At 52.0% G+C, this 23,355-nt stretch overlaps 1 protein-coding gene across 1 annotated transcript in view; it reads left to right on the forward strand.

The window, feature by feature from the left end:
- Positions 1-23,155, forward strand: part of CRACDL (CRACD like) — a 49,021-nt gene extending 25,866 nt beyond the window's left edge. Inside the window, exons 6-11 of the mRNA XM_068967361.1 lie at positions 1,659-1,833; positions 5,937-7,490; positions 10,528-10,552; positions 20,473-20,636; positions 21,611-21,755; positions 22,994-23,155. Coding sequence (XP_068823462.1) covers positions 1,659-1,833; positions 5,937-7,490; positions 10,528-10,552; positions 20,473-20,636; positions 21,611-21,755; positions 22,994-23,133 — 2,203 coding nt within the window. The 3' untranslated portion in view covers positions 23,134-23,155. The remainder of the gene's footprint in view (positions 1-1,658; positions 1,834-5,936; positions 7,491-10,527; positions 10,553-20,472; positions 20,637-21,610; positions 21,756-22,993) is intronic.
- The last annotated feature ends 200 nt before the right edge of the window (positions 23,156-23,355 follow it).

Genomic DNA, 23,355 nt, shown 5'->3' on the forward strand with positions numbered 1-23,355 from the left:
ACTAAAAGAGATTATGTTCACTTAGATTCCTCTCCTCCTCATTTTATTTATTTATTTTTACAAATAGTTTTGTTTTTGTTATTTTTAATTTTTGGCTGCACAGCATGTGGGATCTTATCTTAGTTCCTCAACCAGGGATTGAACCCGTGCCTCCTGCAGTGGAAGCTTGGAGTCTTAAACCACTGGCCTTCCAGGAAAGTCCCACCCCCTCATTTTAGTAATTGTCTTCTCCCAGTCGACAGGGATAAACTTTGTACTTGCATCAGATCAGTTCAGTTCAGTCACTCAGTCATGTCTGACCCTTTGTGACCCCATGGACTGCAGCACACCAGGCTTCCATGTCCATCACCAACTCCCGGAGCTTACTCAAACTCATGTCCATCAAGTTGGTAATGCCATCCAACCATCTCATCCTCTGTTGTCCCCTTCTCCTCCCACCTTCAACCTTTCCCAGCATCAGGGTCTTTTCCAGTGAGTCAGTTCTTCACATCAGGTGCCCAAAGTATTGGAGTTTCAGCTTTAGATCAGCATCAGTCCTTCCAATGAACACCCAGGACTGGTCTCCTTTAGGATGGACTGGTTGGATCTTGCAGTCCAAGGGACCCTCAAGAGTCTTCTCCAACACCACAGTTCAAAAGCATCAATTCTTTGGCACTCAGCTTTCTTTATGTTCCAACTCTCACATCCATACATGACTACTGGAAAAACCATAGCTTTGACTAGACAGACGGTTGCAGGCAAAGTAATGTCTCTGCTTTTTAATACGCTGTCTAGGTTGGTCATAGCTTTTCTTCCAAGGAGCAGGCATCTTTTAATTTCAAAGCATCAGACAGTAGGAGATAATTATGTTAGCAGGCCGCTGGCCACTCACATCGTCCTGTTGCTGCCTCGTTCCTGAGAAGACCATTGACTAAATCATATTGAGGTGCATAAACTTATGATCTTGAGTTAAAATGTAAACATTGTACCACCTCACACCCATTATGACAGCTACTATTAAAAAAAAACCCAGAAAATAACAAATGTTGGTGGAGAGAATACAGACATTGATACCCTTGTGCAGTGTTAGTGGAAATATAAAATAGTGTAGCCACTATGGAAATCAGTATGATGGTTCCTGAAAAAAATTAAACATGATGTTACCTAGTGTTAGAAGCGTTAGTTGCTTAGTCATGTCTGATTCTTTGGAACCCCATGGACTATAGCCCGCCAGGCTCCCCTGTCCATGGGATTCTCCAGGCAAGAATACTGGAGTATTCTTTCTCTTTTTTCACACCCCTGGGCCTTGCCCATGACTTTCAGAGATGGGGCCAAGCCTGACCCCACCCTCAGAGGAATCGGGCTGGTCAGTTTCATGGGAGAAAGTTCCTTGTCTGAAGCACCTATGCAGCTGCTGTGGGCGGGCGAAGGCAGAGTTACCCATTCATGGAGCACCTCAGACTCGGGTTCTTGGAAATGAGTGATGGGCCTGCAGGGCTGACCCACCATTTCAAACCCTGAGCCCAGAGATGAACATGATGAAAGGGGAGGCTGATGTGCTGGCTGTGCTGTTTGCTGTCTGTCAAGAGGCTGATGCTTGGCCTGTCTGCTCCTTGTCCCCTGAAGGTCTGTGTGGTTTCCTCATCCCGGCCGCAGTCTCCAGACCAGCTCTTCTCCAGGCAAGCGAGCGAAACTTCCGCCTCCCCTAGGACCTCGGACAGCAGCATGGTGCCCGTGGCTGACTTCGATTACCCCCCAGAGTTCTCCTCCTGCCTGGACAACTCTGCGGCCAAGCACAAGCTCCTCGTCAAGCCCCGCAACCAGCGGTCCAGCAAGATGAGGCGGCTGTCCTCGGTAACCGGCCAGAGGCAGGGTGGGCAGGCCCCAAGCACCCAGACACCCGGCTCCTTCCCTGTAGGGTCCCCATCCTCTGAACCACCATCTACCCCTGTGAGACCATGACCAGACTCCAGAAGCTGGGGGTGCTTGGGGTTTCAACATAAGTCAGATAAGCCCCTCCCAACAAAAGCACTTACTTATTTGTGCGGTCATTCATTCTACAACACGTGCCAAGAGCCTGCTGTGAGCCATGGGGCGCCTCCTTCGCACTGCCTTCAGTGTGATGTCCACACTGCAGGCCTGGCACAACCAGGCCCTGCCTGTTTACCTCTTCCTGTTCTCACCAAACATGTTTTGACTTCCTTTCTTCTTTTGGAGCTCACCAGGCTGTCTCCCATCCCAGGCCTTAGGACCTGCTGTTGTATCCCCTGCTTGGGACACCCCCTGTTCAGCCCTTGAGGGGATGGGCTTCCAGGTCCTCCCTATGAGGTTCCCCCTGAGCATCCTGTGGAAAGCAGCCCACCTGCCAATCACTGTGGGCCCTTTATCCACGGCACTGGCCACACACAGATGTGACCTTTGTCAGTGGAGGCGCTTGGGTTTCACTGGTGGTTGAGATGGTAAAGATTCTGCCTGCAATGCAGAAGACCTGGAGTCAATCCCTGGGTCAGGAAGATCCCCTAGAGAAGGAAATGGCAGTATTTCCAGTATCTCCAGTATTCTTGCCTGGAGAATTCCATGGACAGAGGAGCCTGGCGGGCTTCAGTCCACGGGGTCACAGAGTCGGGTAGACTGAGCGATTAGCACTTTTTCACTTTCTGTGAGAAGACTGTGCTTCTAGCTTCGAGTCACAGAGATGCCATCCCCATGGGTGTTAGTGGAACGCCTGAATGAATGATCAAACGTGTGTGAGTGAGCGACCGGGAAGAAGCTGAACAACTAGAATGGACACTGCCTGGGGTGAGGACCCACCTAGCGGCGGAGGAGTGGTGCCCTGTAAGGACGTGCTGCCCAGGGCAGGCATCAGCCGGTCCCCCGGGAGCTGAGAGCGCGCTTGTGCAGTGCATCGGGTTCACGGGACAGTTGTCCCCCTCACCACTGCCACGCCGCATCCCCAGATGAGCTGAGAAGCAGGGTGTGGGGCCAGCCTGGCCACCCAGAATGACAGGGCTAAGGAAGGGATACTCAGAGACTGACATCCCTTCCTCCTTCCCTCAGGACAAGACCATGAGGTGTTGATGAGGTACCAGGGCAAGCTGGACACTTCAGCTGGAGGCAGTGGATGGGCTCTCTCAGATTTCGGAGGCCCCCTGGAGAGAGCGGCTTTTCTTCTGGGCATGTGGAAGGCGCTTTCCTTTTTTTTCTCCCTGTCTGTCTCTTGCTTATTATATTATGGAAGTGGTTTATAATTTATGTTCCAGAATCAAAATTCTAGACTTGATATAATTGGTTTACAGACTAGATTTTAAATAAAGGGAATAGCAATGAACTCAGAGATGTTATAATTTACCCCAAGTCATACGGTAACTTTTGTTCCTCATCTAAAGGTTTACATGAAGTAATGTAGGATTTTCACATTCTTTAATTGTGGAAGGTGCTTTTTAAACTCATGCCATTAGGATTGAATTCTGAGAGAGAGAACGCTGCAGAAAGAAGGAGGCCATGTTACCCTCGGGCTAATGGCCTGTCCTGTCCCCCTGAAGACTGGGGGGACCTAGGTGTTTGGGCAAATGCTTCTGTGTGCAGTTTCTCTCCAGTTAAAGGCTCAGTGCCACTGGGACTTGCAAGACCCACTGACTCCAATCTGCCTACCCTCATGCCGAGCGCAGCCACAGGACAAGGCAAAGCCAGCTCCCTCTGGCCCAGGTCTGAGCTTCCTTCCCATGGGGATGTCTTTTGCCCTGGAAGGGTGTGTGTGTGGCCAGCCACTGCCTGCCCAGGACTTGGCAGCAGGAAGCCCAGCTCGTACTCCGGGTGGAAATGCATCATCCTCTCTTACTGTCCCCTGGGCAGAGCTCTTCCTCTTTCTTTACTTTTCAACTTGACTTAGCTCTTGAACCCCATCTTTTAGGATAAGAAGATTTCAGGCTGATTTACTGATTTACACAGACTGATTTAGGCAGTCTGTATAAACTCGGTCATTCCTCGATTTAAACTCCGCCTTCTGCACATCTTGCCCCCTTTCTGGGTTGGGAGCAGACGTTTTTGGAGGTGTCTGTATTTTCTGGATTACACAGAGGTGTCACTGGTGTCACTGTTGGGTCCATGCCAGCTTCCTCCTTCCTGGTCCCCCACTGTAACCCCCTTGGAGCTGCCAGTGGCTCAAGCTGGATGTACCCAAGCCAGGCCTGCTCCTCAACTTTATGTGGACTTAGCCTGAGTTCCAGTCATTTTAAAACATGACCCATATCCTAAAGGATTTCCACATCAAGGATTTCCCTCAGTAACAAAAGACAAGTAAAACCTTGCATGCTTGCTAAGTTGCTTCAGTCGTGGCTGACTCTTTGCGACGCTATGGACTGTAGCCCTCCAGGCTCCTCTGTCCTTGGGGATTCTCCAGGCAAGAATACTGGGATGGGTTGCCGAGCCCTCCTCCAGGGGATCTTCCCGACCCAGGGATCGAACCCACATCTCTTATGTCTCCTGCATTGGCAGGTGGGTTCTTTATCACTAGCACCACCTGAGACACCCCAATAACATCTTAGGAACCTGAAACCTTTGAAAATTCTTCTGGAAATTTCACATGTTCCTCTTTTCAAAACCAGAGGAATAGGATTGTGCATCATGGCATGGCTAGCTTTGGTGTCGTCACAAACACCCCGGTTATCTTGTGTTAGCAAGCAGATGCCAGCTGGGAAGTGTTAAAATAACAACCAAAACCTATTGCAGACAGTCCCCTGGGTGTTTCTTAAAAAGACAGAAGGAGGTCACTGCACGTGTGCAGCAGCCAGGGTGATGCTTGAAGAATCTAAAGACAGGTCTAAAGTCTTGTTGAAAACACCAGCATCAATGCTCTCGGCCTTTTGGTCATTTTCACATTTGCTTTGAATGATCCTGATTACCTTGATCTCCGTTCCTTCCTAAAAGAGCAGGAGTTGACTTTGTGGGTAGCAGGGAGGAAGTGGACCAACTGTAGACTCCAGAGACCTCTCGGAAGAAAACTAGCACGAGTGTTAGTCTCTCAGCTGTGTCTGACTCTTTGTGACCCCATGGACTGTAGCCTGCCAGGCTCCTCTGTCTGTGGGATATTCCAGGCAGGAAAGCTGGAGTGGGTAGTCATTCCCTTCTCCAGGGGATCTTTCTGACCCAGGTCTCCTGCATTGCCGGCAGATTCTTTGCTGTCTGAGCCACAAGGGAAGGCCCAAGGACTGTCACACCACACCAGGCACGGGTTTCTTCAGGAGTGAAATTGGGGATAGCTCTGGAGGTCCTGGGGGAGCCCTGGAGGTGAGCAGGGAGCAGCCAGCCGACCAGTCGCTCAGATCCAGAATCTGGCACATACAGTGGCAGGGGCTTGGCTTGACCTGAGTAGGGAGTGGGAGAAATAATTTAAAATGGAAGAATATACGACTTCAAATTTAGCTGAAAAGTTTGGGCTTTGTCCTAACAGAGAGGGTTTGCTACTGACTGTGTTGGACCTGATATGAACTGGCTTTTAGGCAAACCAGCCTTCCTTCACTATGAGTGTACAGCCCTGGAGAGAGACGGCACTGACATGGGACATGGGCTCTGGGGCAGCATGGGGGTCAGACAGAACAGCTTTGCCCTTCAGCCACCTATTAGCTCAGTCTTGGCGGAACCGGGGACCTCTTTGAGCTTCCAGTTCTCCAAGTGCAAAGAGGACATGGAAAGAAAAGTGAAAGTGTTAGTCGCTTAGTCGTGTCCAGCTCTTTGCAACTCCATGGACTTTCTGTCCATGGGATTTCCCAGGCAAGAACGCCAGAGTGGGTTGCCATTCCCTTCTCCAGGGCATCTTCCAGACCCAGGAGTGGAACCCGTGTCTCCTGCATTGGCAGCTGGGTTCTTTACCACTGGGCCACCTGGGAAGCCCTATGGGGAGGCCACAGGCTTCCTAATATTCATCCTAACGGTGCTGTCCATTGTCCCTTTACTTTCAGAGAGCACAGTCAGAATCTCTGAGCGATCTGACCTGCACCCCAGAGGAGGAGGAAGTCGATGAGAAACCGCCACTCCAAGTCAGCACGGAGGAGCAGCCCAGTTCTGGGCAGCAGGAGGCAGGTCAGGACGGAGGCTCTGAGCCAGAGGGGCCCGCCCCCATGTTGCCACCCGTGGGGCCCCGTGTGAGGCGGGCGCGCCTGCAGCACTGCCCAGCGCTCACTGCCAGCACCGAGGAGGAGAGCCCCCCAGGGGAGAACTCCTCCAGCCGCCCGGCCACCCCAGAGGACACCCCGCAGGGCACGCTGGAAGCCACCCTGGAGGTCATGGAGGTCACAGAGCCCCTGTCAGGCCGAACTCCCCACTCGGAGTCCCCATCTCGCCCAGAAGACTCCCCAGACCCTAATCCCAACAGCGAGAACCAGAGGGAGGACCTGTCCTCGGAAAGCGCGTGTCCCCCAGGTGGGGACACAGCGGATGAGGCGGTTTGTGCGTCGGGAGACAACGTCGAGGGTCGACTGTCTCCCTGCGTCCCCGAGGGGGACACGACCCCTCCTGAGCCAGGCCCAGCCGCCACCCAGGAGACGCCCCCTGGTCTGGACGGAACAGACAAGGCCGGCCAGAAGGAGCCGCTGCCGGCGCTGGACTTGCCGACGCCAGAGGGTGCAGGGCCGGAAAGTCCGGCCGCGGCCCCCAGCCCGCCGCCCCCCAAGAGCTGCTTGAAGCACAAGGCCCCCTCGCCACCCGCCTCCGAGGCGCCTCCCCAGGCGCCCGCGCCCCGATCCCCGGAGCAGGGACCCGCCCCCCCGGGGCCCCCAAAGACCGAGCGGGCGGGGTCCCCCTCGGGGGCCCCGGAGCGCAAGACAGAGCGCGGAGGCTGCGAGGCGCGCGGGGCCGCCAAGAAGTTCTCGGTGTCGTCTGGCCGGGAGTGGCCGCGCGCGGGAGGCCGCCTGCTGGAGCCCCGTGGCCCCGCCGTCCGGCTGCCGCTTCTCCGGAGCGGCCCGGCCTGGAAAAGCGAGGCCGCCCTCGACGACCTCCCGGTGCCCCCCGAGCCCCAGGGCCCCAAGCCCGGCCCTCGGAAGCCGCATGCCCCTGCCGAGCGCGGCTCTCCGGACACGGCCGACCCGGCTGCCCAGGAGCGGGCGGCAGGCGGGGAAGGAGGCCCGTTCCCCGTCAAGCTCCGCTCCACGTCTCTGTCCTTCAAACACAGAGAAGCTCCCTGCCCGGAGGGGAAGGCCATCAAGAGGTACAGTGCGGAGGTCAGGCTGGAGAGAGGAGGGCTGAGCTTGCTGTCCAGGGACGACAAGGGACCTCCGGGGAGCGGCCCCTCCACCCGAGGCGCCAGGCCCCCCAGTGAGCCGGGGAAGGCCAAGACCCTGCCCACGGAGCAGCTCAGTTCCAAGCCGCCCCTGCCCAGGAAGCCCTTGCTACAGACCCTCACCCTCCCGCAGCTGCCGGCGCCCCCTGACACCAGCTCTGGGGACCCCGAGAAGGTGGGGCTGCCCATGGATCCTCGGAAGGAGAGCCGGGCTGAGAGGAGGTCACCGCACAGGGCAGTTGGTAAGAGACCAGGTGGAGTGGCCTGGGGAGGGTGTGTGCAGAGGGGTAGGGGGAAATCAGGTCAGCTGGACCGTCTCTCTGGGCATCTCTAAGGTATGTAAATGCATTCGGTGAAAACCTTGCTGCTGGAGAACTGGAAAAAAAAATAAAAATTTCTGTTGATAGCACTAACATATTTGATCAAGAGTTAGGAATGGAGAGAACTTCCCTGGTGGTCACTGGTTAATACTCCTTGCCTCCAGTGCAGAAAGCACCAGTTCCATCCCTGGTTGGTGAACTAAGATCCCACGTGCCCTGTTCAGAGAAGTCAGGAAAATGTGGAAACATTCCGGGAGGAGGTGGGGTCTTCAGTGGACCACTCACATGCTTCTTCCTCTAGAGACCCAGACTCCGGGACATGTGTGTTCTCTGGATGGAGGTCCTCCTGGGGCCTGAGCTGGTTCTTTGTAATAAATGAAGCATCTGGCTCTGCTGTCACTTAGCATCATTCTGACCTTTCCTTCCAAGGAAAAACCTCCTCCTATTTAACAGTCAGGCTCCCAGGGCCCAGCCTCACACAGAAAGCATCTCCTCTACTGGAGTCGTGAGTCTGTGAGTTCCTCCACAGGTTAGGCATGAACTGTCCCCAAAGGGAGATGGTGTTAAGGTTGGGGTAGAAAGTAAGAAACTTCTAAAGCAACTGCCTTTTAAAATAAGACACAAAATAGATACCTTTCTGTGTCTTTGACATGCATCACTATTTATAGAAATAGTGTTGGAAACAGATCTGTTGGAAACAGATATATTCGGCAGAGCTAAAGAATCTCTCATTGCTGATTTCTTTTATTAATGGCAGTTGGTGTGCCAAAGATGGAACTAGGCATGCAAGTTGTGTGTGTGTGTGTGTGTGTGTGTGTGTGATATGGGAGTCCAAAGGAGAAATTTCTCCATGGTAGGTTTTATAAAACAGCACAACTTACAGGATCTTTTAAGTGGGTGCTCTAAGTCTGGCACTCCTTTAGGACTCATTGTGCGACAGCTGAGATAGAAGCCAGTTCTTCAGGATCTCACACCCTAAAAGAGCGATGAAGGGCACACATGAGACAGGTTCAAAGACGTTGTGGCCTTTCTCCTAAGATATTAGTAAAAGTGCCTTGTATAAAGGGCTCTGTGTGGACCCAGTGGGGGAAGGAGAGAGTGGGACGAATTGAGAGAGCAGCGTTGAAACACAGACATCACCGTATATAAAGTGTGAATGATGGCTAGTGGGAAGTTGCTCTGTAACACCCGGAGCGCCGCCTGGTGTTCCCTGACCGCCTAGATTGGGTGGGGGTGGGAGGTAGGTTCAAGAGGGAGGGGTCTTATGTATACTTAAGGCTGATTCATGCTGTTATATGGCAGAAACCAACACAACGTGGTAAAGTAATTATTTGCCAATTAAAAATAAATTTTAAAAAATCAGAAAATTATATTAAAAAAAGATAATCAGGGGCTTTAAATTCCTAAGGCAACACCCAAAGATGCAGGTGTTTCCAGGGTGAAGATTCCAGAATAACATCCCCGAAAGAGTCACCACAGGTAACTTTCCTGATTCAGACCCCTTGGCTGTAATTTGCGCTGCTGCTGTTGCATTAGAATAATAGGGAGCTTTGGGGGAGGTTCAAACTGTAACTGGTGATCCACTCTGCAGATTTCCAGATTACAGAAGCTATTATAGAGTGACTCAAAAAGCCACTGAACTAGCCACGGAGGAGGGGGCTGCAGATGAAACCCTGACCTCAGCATCATCCACCTTCGTGGCCTAGACTTGAAGGTGTCTTCTGTCAAGGGCTTGCCAAATGAATGGAACTTAAACACAGGATACTCAGCTTCGTGGTCAGAGCTGGAAAAGAAACTTCAGAGCGCGATGCTTGACACACTGATAATTTATAACTTCCTCAGCCCAAGCTGGGAGGGCTATTGTCAAGAACAGCTGGCTGGAATGGTCTGTAGTCACAGACCATAGGAAAAACCATCAGTGTTTTTCTTTCAATTAAGGTGGCACTAGTGGTACAGAGCCCACCTGCCACTGCAGGAGGCGTAAGAGACGCGGGTTCCCTCCCTGGGTTGAAGCACAGCTGAGCACACTGAAGCGACTTAGCGCAGCGCGTAAAATGCAATATCATACTTACTCATTTCTTTGCTTAAATAGTGGAAGAGAATTGTCTCATCTGTCTAACTTTGTTAGCATTCCCTAAGCCTTAGAAATAACTTACTCAGGTGAATTCTGGAAGGGAAGAGTCCTGGTCACTAGAGGGGGCACAGGGAGTGATTTTCATATCAGTGCAAAGACAGGAGATAATTCTTACATGCTTTTGGGAACTGACCCTCTCGGTTGTGGTTTAGTCACTCAGTCATGTCCAACTCTTTGTGACCCCGTGGACTGTAGCCTGCCAGGCTCCTCTGTCCATGGGATTCTCCAGGCAAGAATAGTGGAGTAGGTTGCCATTTCCTTCTCCAGACTTGAGGCATGAGAGGCAACAGAGGGCGGGGCTGCTCTCGTCCCACCTGGAACCGTGGAGTCTGGAGGCTGCCTCCCACAGGCCAGGGCAGAGTCTCAGAGCCCCGGCTCCTGGAGCCCATTAAGTAAAGTGGTCTCCACTCCTTCCCCAGACACTGAGTCTGCTTGTAGTTCAACTTGTTATTATAACTTCTGCTACCGTCCTTGCCCCCAAATTACAGCAGCTAAAGGCAATTAAATTCACATAAAACATACAGATAATAAAAAGTTGTAATAACATATTATCCAGTTTTCTAGGAAGGCCTAATTGTTGCTGTTCATTATCTCGTTATGAGCACTTTACCCAGAGCCCCCAGATGGGCTGCCACCTCCCCTGTCCCCCTGAGGGGGTGCAACCATAAGCTGGGTGATGGAGGGGCCCCAAGTGGGCCCCGTTCTGCCTCGGGGACTCCAGTTCCTTCCCCTCCTCTCCTCACACCCTGTCTGTCTGCTCTCAAGATGAAGAAACCCCAGGATGTGGTATTCAGGGAGAATATGGTTGTTGCAATAAACAGGAGCCCAGCTTGCCACCTGGGCTGAGTCTCACGGGGCCCCTTGGGGTGTTCACTGTGAGCCCAGCACATTTGTGCTCGTCGGCACGCAGGAGACCGGTGAACCTGCTCACCTCCCTGCCGCAGCCGGTGAATGGCCCTGGGTTAGGAGCCCTGCTCATGGGTGCAGGACAGCTCCCACGCCTCTGCTGGACCAGTCTGCGGAAGTGAAAGTAGTAGTCACTCAGCTGTGTCCAACTCGGCCATCCCATGGACAGTAGCCCGCCAGGCTCCTCTGCCACAGAACTCTCCAGGCAAGAAGACTGAGGTAGATGGCCATTCCCTTCTCCAGGGGATCTCCTCAACCCAGGGATTAAACCTGGGCCTCTTGCCTTGCAGGCAGATTCTTTATTGTCTGACCCAACAGGGAAGCCCAAATATTGAGGAGCAACCACCCACCATGGGGCTAGAACCCATGACCCTGGGATTAAGAATCCCATGCTCTGCTGACTGAGCTGGCTGGGACCAGTCTGTCCCACGGTCTAAATTACCAGGCTGGAAGCACCTTTCTGCTCACAGGATTAGAATTACCACAGGAAAAATGGTGAAATACTGAACACACATAGAAAAAGTCATCACTTTTCAGTTCATTCTCTGGATGTTATTCCTGTTGGCCTGCCTTCTAGTCGTGTGTGTGTGACTTATCTTCCGTGGAGTGGTGGACACTTGGTGGATATTTTGGAGAGTAGCTGGACAATGTGCTGTTCTCACCAGGGGCCTTGTTGGATAACCGGTCTCCACCTCCAGTCCAAACTCATTTCTTCCAGGCAGGGCTGTGGCACAGCAGGCCCGGGAGCCAGGCTCACTCATTCATGCATCTGGTCTTTCAGCAAACATTCACATACTCCTGCCTCACACACGGTGCTGTTCCGACCCCAAAAGGCAGTTAGGAAGAGCATGGCAGCCTTGCCGTCGGGGAACTTAGGGCCCAGGGAGGCAGCAGGTGGTGAGTATAGGTAGATGTCCCTCTTGTCTTTGGATGTCAGGGACATTTTCTGAAGGAAATGAGCTCAAAGAGGTTGTCACCTTCTCTAATGGCAGTTATTTCAGTGTATTCAAGTTTGTTTACGTAGAATACAAGGAGTTTGGTGGGTTTTTTTTTTTTTAATCTTTTTGGTATCCTAAAAATACATTCATGTCTTTTATTCTTAAAGAAAACCAACTTCATTCACCCCTACCCTTCTTTTTATCCTCCTCCTTACCCCCGTGGTCCCTTCCTGGCAAGTAAGCGCGGTCCACACTCTGTGCCTCAGTTCCCCTGCCTCCTCTGGGCTCCTCAGACCATGTGCAGCTGCTCATGCCTGCCTGCTGCCCAGTGTGGTGACTCTCCCCCGAGCAGAGCCGGGATGGACGCCGACCCCCTCAGCGGGTGTGGTGCCGGCGTCCTGAAGCTCGCCTGCTCTCACTACACTGAAGCTCCAGCACTTTGAGCACCTGAGCGAAGAGCCAACTCACTGGAAAAGACCCTGGTGCTGGGAAAGACTGAGGGCAGGGGGAGAAGGAGGAGACGGAGGACGAGCTGGTTGGATGGCGTCACCGACTCCGTGGACGTGCGTGCGTGATCACTTGCTTCAGTCATGTCTGACTCTGTCACCCCGTGGACTGCAGCCTGCCAGGCTCCTCTGTCCCTGGGATTCTCTAGGCAGGAATGGGAGATGGCGGGAGACAGGAAAGCCGGGTGTGCTGCAGTCCATGGAGTCACAAAGAGTCGGGCACCACTGAGGGACTGAATAAGTGGCTGCAAAGGGAGAGAGTTTTGGGGGGTGTTGGCATTGTTCTGTGGCCCATTTGTGGTGGCTGTCACAAGAATCTTAAGTCTGTATTCAAACTCATAGAACTGTATGGCAGAAAAATGAATTTCACTGTACGTACGTTTTGAAATAATCTTTTAAATGACAGAAAACGATTTAGTGGCCTCCTCTCCACGCACCTCTGAACCTCCCTAAGCCCCTCCCACACACATATACACAGGCAAAACGCACCACCATTAAGAGATTCGTCCCTATTGTTTCTCATGCCGGTTGTGGTCAGAATTACATCAATGTTGACAAGTAGGTGCAGCGATCTTTTTTTTTTTTGAGTTTTTATTTATTTTGGGGGCCACACCAGTGGGCATGCAGGATCTTAGCTCCCTAATCAGGAACTGAACCCACGCTCCCTTTAGTGAAAGCACAGGATTTCAACCATTGGACTGCCAGCGAAGTCCCCAGCAATCTTTTTTTTATCATAAAAATGCTATCCGTGTTAGCTTGCAATTAGACATTTTCACTCCACAATAAGGAGTGGGCATCTTTTCTGATCAGAGTGAGCCACTTGGCCTCATTCTTTTTAAGGGCAACGTGTGTGTGTGTGTGTGTGTGTGTGTGTGTGTAGTCACTCAGTTGTGTCTAACTCTTTGCAACCCCATGTGTGTGTGTGTGTGTGTGTGTGTGTAGTCACTCAGTTGTGTCTAACTCTTTGCAACCCCATGGACTTTAGCCCACCAGGCTCCTCTGCCCATGGAATTCTCCAGGCAAGAATACGGGAATGGGTTGCCATTCCCTTCTCCAGGGGATCTTCTCCACCCAGGGATTGAACCAGGGTCTCCTACATTGCAGGCTGATTCTTTACCGTCTGAGCCACCAGAGTACATATACCATATATTCTTTAGCCATTCTCCTGCCGAAGCGCATTCCGATTGTTGAGAGAGTTTTTTTTTTTTTTTCCTTTTGCTAACACTGCTGCAGTAACCATCCTTGTTCATTTTAGTTCTGTGTGTTCACACAATCATTTCTCTAAGCTAGGCTAGACTGTTCTTTTGTTTTGTTTTTTGGCCATGCCATGAGACTTGTGGGATCTTAGTTTCCTGACCAGGGGTCAAACTTAGTTCCCTGACCAGGGGTCAAAACTGGGCCCTCGGAAGTGAAAATTTGGAGTCATAACCACTGGGGAATTCTATCTCTAGGACAGATTTTTTTTTTTAAGATTCATCTATTTTTGGCCGTGCTGGGTCTTGGTTGCCGCTCGGGCTTTTGTCTGATTGTGGCGAGCGGGGGCCACTCTCGAGTTGTGTGTGCGGGCCTCTCATTGCAGCGGCTTCTCCTGTTGCAGAGCACAGACCCTGGGCGCACGGGCTTCAGTGACTGCAGCAAGTGGGCTCAGTAGCTGTGGCTCCCAGGCTTGGTTGCTCTGTGGCATGTGGGCTCTTCCCGGACCGGAGATCAAGCCCATGTCCCCTGCCTTGGCAGGCGGATTCTCAGCCACTGGACCACCAGGGAAGCCATAGGATAGGTTCTTAAAAGTGGATTTTCTGGCTCACAGAGCTAGAAAGTTTTAATTTAATAGCCAACTTCAGATGGCCCTGATAAAGGCTGCGCAAGTTTACGCTTCTAAGAGCAGAGATGAGACTGTTTTTGCACCTCTCATCTGCACTAGGTGTTGTCAGTCTGTTTTTAGTTTCTTTTCTTCCATCTGATGGATGGAGAAGATCAGTCACGTTTTACACCTTGGTCAGCGCGTCCTGGTCATCCTAATGTGCAGGTCTTTGTCCTCCCCTACCTCCCCCCAGGCCAGCTCTCAGCACCTTTAACCTGACCCCTGCAAGCGCCCTCTCCTTCCAACTCCTCACTCTCTCTTCCCAAGTCACGGGTCTAACCCTAGAACTTTCAAACTTGTGAATGTCAGTGGATGTCTAGGTTGCTTCTGTGTCCTGGCTATTGTAAATAGTGCCGCTGTGAACACTGGGGTACATGTGCCTTTTTGAATTACAGTTTTCTCAGGGTGTCGCTAGTGAGAAGTTGCTGTATAACACAGGGGGCCTAGCTTGGTGCTCTGTGATGACCTCGAGGGGGTGGCGTGGGAGAGAGGCTCAAAGGGGAGGTGACACATGTATACACGTGGCTGCTGTGCGTTGTGAGGCAGAAACCAACACATTGTGAAGCAATGTTCCTCCAATTAAAACAAATTTTTTACATCCTCTGGATGCCTCCCCATTATGTTTAGAATAAAATTCACACTCCTGTGTAAGGCATTTAAGGCAGTTTAGATTCTTGCCAAAGTCAACATTTCTGCCTCCCCAAGTTCATCTGCCACACCTTCCCTCCCTCTGACGTCTCCTCCAGCGCCCCCCGCCCCCCGCCAGCAGCTCCAAGAACATCAACGACTTCACTTCTCTGTAGGACATCTGTACCAGGGGCGGGATGGGAGGGGTGGCCCCCGACCTGCAGTGGGTGGCCCTCCGCCTTGTTTGTGCGACCAAGGGCAGGGATGAGGCAGGTTAGTGAGCCAGGCAGGCACTGGGTGGGGAGACAGAAGAGCCTGGGTTTGGAGGTGTGATTCTGGGGTCCACCCCTCACGGGTTGTGAGACTCTGAGCAAATGAGTTTGTCAACTGCTGTGTCTTAGCTTCCTCCTTTGTAAAATGAGGTTAGTCGTAACTCACAGGGCAGCAAGAGCATTTTAACTGCAGACTGTGATGCGGTTTCATACCATACAGTCACGCTTCCCAGGGATGTACTGAAACCTCCTCTTGGCTGTGTGGGAGGGTGTGGGAATGGGATTCTCCTGTCCCAGCTTTTTAAAAATTAATCTATTTATTTAATTTTGGCTGTGCTGGGTCTTTCTCTAGTTGCACAGAGGCGGGGGTCACTGTCTAGTTGCAGCGTGCAGACTTCTCGCTGCGGCGTCTTCTCTCACTGCGGTGCACGGGCTCTAGGGTGAGCGGGCTGCAGTGGTTTTGGCTCTCGTGCTCTGGAGCACAGGCCTGGTAGTTGCGGTGCTCAGCCTCGGTTGCTCCGAAGCATGTGGTATCTTCCCTGGTCAGGGCTCAAACCCATGTCTCCTGCACTGGCAGGTGGGCTCTTTACCGCTGAGCTGCCAGGGAAGCCCTCAAAATTGTTTTCAAATTACAGTGTCCTTCTGTCCTCATTGGAGAAGGCAATGGCACCCCACTCCAGTACTCTTGCCTGGAAAATCCCATGGACGGAGGAGCCTGATGGGCTGCAGTCCATGGGGTCGCTCAGAGTCGGACATGACTGAGCGACTTCACTTTCACTTTCTGTCCTCATACCCATATGAGGTCCTGGCTCCATCACTGGCAGGACAGGGAGATGGGTTGTCTCTGTGCTCAGGAGACTCTGGCGTTGTCTTCTGCTTAGAGACTGTCCTAATTGCACAGACAGTGGTGGTTGAGCAAATGAGCTTTCGATCCAGGTTCGTCCATGTCAGCTCTGTGCCCTGGAGCCTGTTGCTGGCTCCCAGGTCACCACCATGAGGTGTGGGAGTTGGGCTGGATGTTGGTACAAGGTCTGCCAGCCCTCACATGCTGAGGCCTGCGCTCAGGCCCTGAACTCAAGCAAAGAGCCTGACCAAGCGTCTGACCCTTGGAGCCTCCAGTTCACATGCCCTTGGGTGACCAGATGCCCAGCCCTGCACATCCAGATCCAGATGTGGTTCACACATTGATTTTTCTCTAAAAATGCTTTTTCACAAATTTTACCTATGAGTCACAGAGCCTTAAAAGAGTTATATGAGTGAGTGAGTGGGTTAGCGTTAGTCGCTTAGTTGTGTCAGACTCTTTGTGACCCCATGGACTGTAGCCACCAGGCTCCTCTGTCCATGGAATTCTCTAGGCAAGAATACAGGAATGGGAGCCATTCCCTACTCCAGGGGATCTTCCCAACCGAGGGATTGAACCCAGGTTTCCTGCACTGCAGGCGGATTCTTTACCATCTGAGCCACCAGGGAAGCCCCACCCCAAACTGTTAGAGTTGGCGCTTTGGAGCCTGCACAAACCCTGGCCCTGGACATGGACTGCCCATCTGTCCCCTCCACGAATACGTTGGGTTACCAGACCCTGGGCAGTGTTGACCCAAAACACTGTTTAACTCCATCAGCCCATCACCCCTTTTCACCAGGACCGGATTTGTTGTAAAACCTTGACACGCTGATAGTTATCATCACAGTTTAACTGTGTCCTCTGTGGGTCAGTGGGCACAAGATGCTGTACTGACCTGTCCGTAAGCCGGGGGCAGAGGGCACTGTCCAGGCCTTTCCAGCACTCACTTGTTATGATGTAAACACTCCAGGGGGAGACAGTGAAAGCAGCAGGGGCTTTTTTTCCCGGACGGGGGTGTGGAGGTTGTGAGAAAGGCGATGAGTAGGAGAAGGGAAGGTGGGTTCAGAAGAGCTGGGATGAGAGCAGGGCCTCCTGACCCAGGAGGAGGGGAGCGGCGTATGGACGGTCTGCCCGCCGCGCCCCGAGAAGAAGGCTGGCAGACACAGCAGCGCTTCTCTGGGAGCTGCATCGTACCATTGAGTTCGGAGAGGCAGGTTCTCTGCCCCTGCTGGTCTGGGGTCTTAGTTAGGAAATGGAAATGGGAGGGGGGATTCTGGGTAAGCCTTCAGAGAATTGCAGAGAAGGAGTAGGAGGGCGGGGGCCAACTGTCAAAAAAAGACAAGTGGTCCCAGCACCCCAGGCAGCGCGGAGGCCCGAAGGGGCGTAAAGAGGGTGAGCAGGGACCGACTTCCTCCCCTGGTCGCCGCCCAAGCACCGCGTGAGTCCTGATTAATTTGGAGTGCCTTTTTTTTTTTTTTTAATGTTTTTAAAAAGATTACATGATAAAGTAGGGGCTTCCCTGGTAGCTCAGTGGGTAAAGAATCACCTGCAGTGCAGATGAGCCAGGTTCGATCACTCAAAATAATTTTATTGACTGAGATAGTGAGTTTCAAGCCCTGTCAAAGCCCTGCTTTTCTCCAGTCTCCTTGTCCGAAGTGGAGACTGGCATGTGCTGGCTGTTGCCGGGAGAACTGTGTGGGCAGATGTCAGGGGCCAAGAGAGAGCAGAGAGCACAACCAGCCAGTGAGTGTGAAGAGAAGGTCTGGGAGGAATAAAAGGACCCCTCCCTGCAGGAAAACTCCAGAAAGACAGAGATTATGAGTACTCTCTGGAAGGAAGAGTTGGGAAAGAGGGATGAGACACGCAGACTTCCAGTGAAATGAGCCACGCTGCCTGCCTCTGTGCCGAGCGACTGCTCGGTTCTCTGGATGAGAAGCCGAGCGCAGAGTTACACCTTAGATAAGCTAATATTAGAACAGCACTTGATATGTAGTTACTGCCGGCTGTTTGTTAAGTAAATAAGCAGTTCTGGTGACCAAAAGCATATGTCAGTGGGGTGGTCGGTCAGCTGGCAGTTGTGTTTAGTACCAAACAGTGGAGCAAACGTCTCAGGAGAGTTCCAGCAGGGTTAGGACGGGGAATGTGTCCAACTGAGTGACCGGAACAGGCTTCCTGTAGGAGGCGATATCCAGACAGGAGCTTGGCAGACTTGAAGGGACGATCCTGGAGTTGCTGTCCAACCTCTCCTGGACCGTGGCCACAGCCTCCCACCCCTCTCCCTGCCTCCAGCCCCACTCACACTTACTCTCCATGCAATCTCCTCCAGAGTATACCCAGTGTTTAAACCTGGGTATTGGACAAGAAAAAGGCCAGGAAGACCCCTCAGTTGGCCCACCCTGTCCTTCAGCCCCTCTAAGCTGGCCTGCCAGCATCGCTGTCTTTTGTCCCCTTTCCTTGCCCGTCTTCTCAGCCTAGAAGTTTCCTTCTTCAGATCCCAGTTGCAGACAGTATCCTCAGCTCCCACCCATCGGTGTTACCCCGCGTCCACAGCACGCTGTGAAGTGCAGCGAGTTCCAGTCTTCGCCACGTATTTGTTTTTGGCTGCACTGGGTCTTTGTTGCTGCACACAGGCTTTCTCCAGTTGCAGTGAGTGGGGGCCTGTACTTGTGGCGTGCAGGCTGCTCATTGCAGAGCGTGGGCTCTGGAGCACAGACGCTGTAGTTGTGGTGCAGGGGTTTAGTTGCCACGTGGCATGTGGGATCTTCCCGGACCAGGGATCAAACCTGTGTCCCCAGCATTGGCAGGCAGATTCTTAACCACTGGACCACCGGGGAAGCCCAGAGCTCTTTAAAGAAACAATTTTCTCTTTACCATCTTAGTTTTTAAGCACAATCCATGCCCATAGCAAACAAGGAGTGGATGAATGAAGGAAGGAATGAGTGGGAGGGAGGAAGAAGGGAAGGAGGGGTGGGGAGTAGAAGTGCTGGGCTCTGGCTCAGAGTAGAAGGTAGGGCTGGATTACACATTTAGAAGCAATCTGAGCAACTGTGAGTGCTGAAGTTAGGAGCTGAGCAAAGAATACTTGGGAAGGAAGAGAGAAAGGCTGAGGATCAGGAACAAGGGGGAATTCCAGGTTTATGAGCAAGAATCCGGCAGGGTCCTGGCGGTGGGGTGCCCACAGGGGGCTACGTGGTCCCAGCTGAGCTGCAGGGGTGAAACAGCTGGAGGACAGGCGAGGCCCCGGATCTGCGGTCCAGTGGTTGGGCGAATGGATAGCATGGTGTTCACATCGTGTCTGAGTCCGGGGTTAGCTGAAGAGACACGGGCAGAGGAGAGTGGAGAACAGGGGCTGCGGGGAAGTGGCGAGGTTCTGGAGACGTTTTTCTCTGAGCTGTGGGAGACCTGAGCGTTTTGCAGAGTGCTGGGGAAGAGATGGGGAAGAGCCTGAGAGGGCTGCAGGGACTAGGGGCGAGTCGAGGCGATGGAGCGGGTCACAGGGGCCGAGGGCAGGCCTGTGCGGCGCAAACCCTGGTGGGAGAAGCAGCTCACAGGGCAGTGGCTCTCTCGCCCCTCCTGGGTGACTGGGGGTGGGAGAAGGGGACTCCGCGTTGAACTGGAGGCAGAAGCCAAACCAGACAGAGTAAAATTCTAAACACACCCGATCAAGGGGTGGTGTCTGTCAGGCCACAGAGAATAAGGGCACTGTCCCGCCCTGGATGTCCCCATGTGTGCTGTGTCATGGTACAGCCTGTGCCTGCTGAGAGGGGCGCCCTGTGGACATGGGTAGCAGGAAGAAGCCAGGCTGGAGATGGGGATTCGTGGCCGTCTGCTCTGTGGGTGGTGGGCAGATGCTCAGGGAGGCCAGCTCATAGGCCTTGAGCTCAATGAACTTTCCAGACACCCATGAGAAGCCACTTATTTAATCACTTGGTTTCCTTGAAAAAAAAAACTGGCTTCTTTTTTCTGTTGACGAAGGGAGTAAATTCTCATCATAGGAAATATAAAAATACAGAAGAGTTGAAAGGCAAGGGAAAAGGGGAACGACCCACAGTTTTACCACCCAAAGCAAGCTCTGTGAACGTGGAAGGAAACTCATCACAATGTTTTGTTTTAAAAGCATTTTTTTTTCTCTTCTCTCCCAAACATCAAGGAAAATAGTTGTGGCTTATTCTTGGTGTCAGTGTCCACAGGGGAAGATTCTGCTTCCAATTTTTAAAAGAAAAGAGAAGCATAGTGTTCCAAGCATATCGAGTATTGGGTAGTGTATACTGGTCCCAAGGGACAGGCCTGTCTTAGAGAAATCTTCTCTGTCTAGGTACTGACTCTTATCTCATTCCCTAACATCCCATAGGAGGAAGGTTGCTTTTAAATGTGTGTATGGGAGCAGTTGCATTTGATTTTTTTGTGGCTCGGACAGGAGAGGCATAAGCTCTTTGAATCATCTTTAACTAAGACCCTGATGCTGGGAAAGATTGGAGGCGACAGAGGATGAGACGGTTGGATGGCATCACCAATTCAATGGACATGAGTTTAAGCAAACTCCGGGAGATTGTGAAGGACAGGGAAGCCTGGTGTGCTGCAGTCCATGGAGTCGCAAAGAGCCAGATATGACTTAGTGACTGAACATAACATAACTGAGAAAACAAAGTCCCCGAAAGAAAAGGACTAGTGTCTCCAAGGAGGCTTGCAGACCCCCACCCACACACCCACCCCAGAGCCCCTGTGCCGTGTGCTGTGGGTGGGAGAAGTCAGGCCAGGCTGGAGGTGACCAGGATTGCTTTGTATGACCTGTGTCTTTACCCATAGAGAAGGTAGCAGGGCCTGGAACCAACAGCCAGCCTGTGCCTCCCTGGATCACCGTGGGGCGCCAGAAGCGCCGAGGACCTCTGGAGCAGCCCCCCAGCCAGGAAGACAAACCTGCGGCCCGGACCTTGAAGTCTGACACAGGAAGGCCCGCCAAGGTACCCGAGAAAACCCAGGTGCTTAGAGTGGACCCTCTGTCTCTCTGTGTATGCAGGGGAGTGCCCCAGGTGGGGGCTGGGGGCTGGGACCCCGTGATGGCCCCATGTCCTGCACGGTCATTATAGCGACCGTCGTGTGTGATGACAGCTGATGTCTGCCCCGTGCATGTGCCCTGCGCCCAGGGCAGCAGAGGAGCCGTGGGCCACTCAGGCAGTGCAGACAACCCTCTGTTTCCCGGCTCCTTGGCAACATAGCTCAGCATCTGGAGAAAGGGACCCGGGGTGAAAATAACTTCCCATTTGGATGCTAGGCAACCATGTCAGCAGCCCCATCTTGACTCATTTTGCAGTAAATGACCAAGCCCTGCATGTGCTGCTGCCCTGGCCACCCACTGGGGTCCGTACTCTTCACCAACGCCCGTAGGGCTGGACCCCGGGGGTCCCTTGTACACTCCAGACTGAAAACAGTTTTCTCCAATGCAAACAATGGTGCTTAAAAGCAGGCTGACACTCAGAGCTTTTGGGTTCTCCCCAGTCACCACAGTAAAAATCCCAGATCATGTTGCAGCCATGTGGGGAAGTGAGCTTGAGCTTTCAGTTGAACCTGCTTCTCTTCATCTTCACCAAAACCGCTGCTGTAGCCAAGCAGGCTTAGGGAATTTATAAAACAAATAGTCGCCAGTGATCCTGGCATCCACGGTCATCCCAAGTGTCCTACAAGTCATAAAACTATCTCCAAACATGGTTCCTTTCGCCTTTCCAGTGGAACCTGGCCAGGACCAAGGACAGGTCAGGAATCAGGAGCAGGCCGTGAGCAACTCCATCCTGGAGGCTGGATGGCAGCCAGTTGTGAACCAGAGCATCCCAGGAAGGTGCCAGCAGTGTTAGCCACGTGGGTGGAGGAGCCTTTATGGCTCGTCACCTGTGGGTATGCTTGTCCCCATCTGAGTCTCAGGCGAGGGACCGCATGTGTCTTTCTTGTGTCCTGACAGGAGCCCGGGAAGCATGCCGACTTTGTCCGCAGCAAGTCGTTCCTGCTGGCCCCGGCCAAGCCTCCTGCGGACCAGAGGCCGGGGGCAAAGCTCCGCCTCCAGGAGGGCCTGCAAAGAGGAGTCTCCTTGTCCCATCAGAATTTGGGTATGAAACCCGAAAATAGTGCTGAGCCCTTAGAAATGCATTTCCAGGTTTGGTCCTGCTTTGTTTTGTTCTGTTTTGTCTTTTCTGAATTATTTGCTGCCAAATTAATTTTTAAAAAATATTTATTTATTTTACTGCACCGAGTCTTCGTTGTAGCACATGGAATCTTTAGTTGCGGCATGTGAGATCCAGTTTCCTGACCAGGAATTGAACCCAGGCCCCCTGCATTGAGAATCCAGAGTCTTATCACCGGACCACCAAGGAAGTCCTGCCACATTGATCTTTCAATTATTTATTATTATTTTTTTTAACTTGCAGAAGAGTGACTTTATTTCTCTGGTGGCTCAGTGATAAAGAATCTGCCTGCTAAAGCAGGAGATGAAGGTTCAGTCCCTGGGTCAGGATGATCCCCTGGAGGAGGAAGTGGCAACCCACTCCTGTATTCTTGCCTGGGAAATCACATGGAAAGAGGAGCCTGGCAGGCTGCAGTCCACGCGGTCTTGAAAAGAGTCATCATCTAAACAGCAGTAATGATTGCTTTTTAATGTTGTATGTTGATTTTTTTTTAAACAGCTTTTATTGAGATAATCATTCACACGGCCCCCAAAAAAATCTCACCCATTTTAAGCATACAATTCAGTGAGTATATATTTATCAAGTTGTCCAACCATCACAGTCCAATTTTGGACCATTTCCTTCACCCTAAAGAGCTACCCCATACCCATTCACAGTCATTCACCATGCCCCCCTCCAGCTTAAGCAACCGCTAATCTCTTTTCTGTCTCTCTGTATATTTGCCTTTTGCGGGGGCCTTTCTTATAAATGGCATCATAAAATATGTGTTCTCTTGTTTCTGGCTGCTTTCGCTGAGCATAATGTTTCTAGATTCAGCTTTCTTGTGGCATGTAACCGTATTTTTCAGTTTAGTTTTCATTTTGCTAAAATACACATAACACAATTCACCATCTTAACCCTATCTTAAGTGTCCCTTTCAGTGGTGTTAAGAATATTTACACACAGAGTTCCTGCAGTTTTATCATGAAAGTTTCTCTCAACTCACCACATTGCTGGAACTGTAAATTATCCTATGCCGACATCTTCTTCACACATTTGCACTTTTTATGCTTGATACCATGGTTAAGACTCTAGACATGTTTTTTAAAAGGCCTCCAAGAAGCTTAAGTGCAAGTCCAAACTCTTCTCTCACGTTTCCGTTTGTTTTGTCTTCTCTCCAGCAGCCCAGTCGGCAGTGATGATGGAGAAAGAATTGCATCAGCTGAAGCGAGCCAGCTACAGCAGCACAGATCAGCCCTCCTGGATGGAGCTGGCCAGAAAGAAATCGCAAGCTTGGAGTGACATGCCCCAAATCATAAAATAGGTTTAACAGTGCTCGGGTAAAGAATGTCTACTTCCTTGACGAGTCACTTCCTTTCGAACTGCCACTCAATCAAGGCAAACAAACTGTGAAACTGAAGAGAGATTTTATCATCAGGTTTCGAGAGATCGAGCTCAGGGAAGAGGGAGGAACCAGGCAAGCAAGTCAGACGAACGCACGGCCCCGGGCCCCGGGCCAGAGATGCCCGAAGACAAGAACACCATT

The sequence above is a fragment of the Capricornis sumatraensis genome, chromosome 1, assembly GCF_032405125.1.
Source record: "Capricornis sumatraensis isolate serow.1 chromosome 1, serow.2, whole genome shotgun sequence".
NCBI classification, from domain to species: domain Eukaryota; kingdom Metazoa; phylum Chordata; class Mammalia; order Artiodactyla; family Bovidae; genus Capricornis; species Capricornis sumatraensis.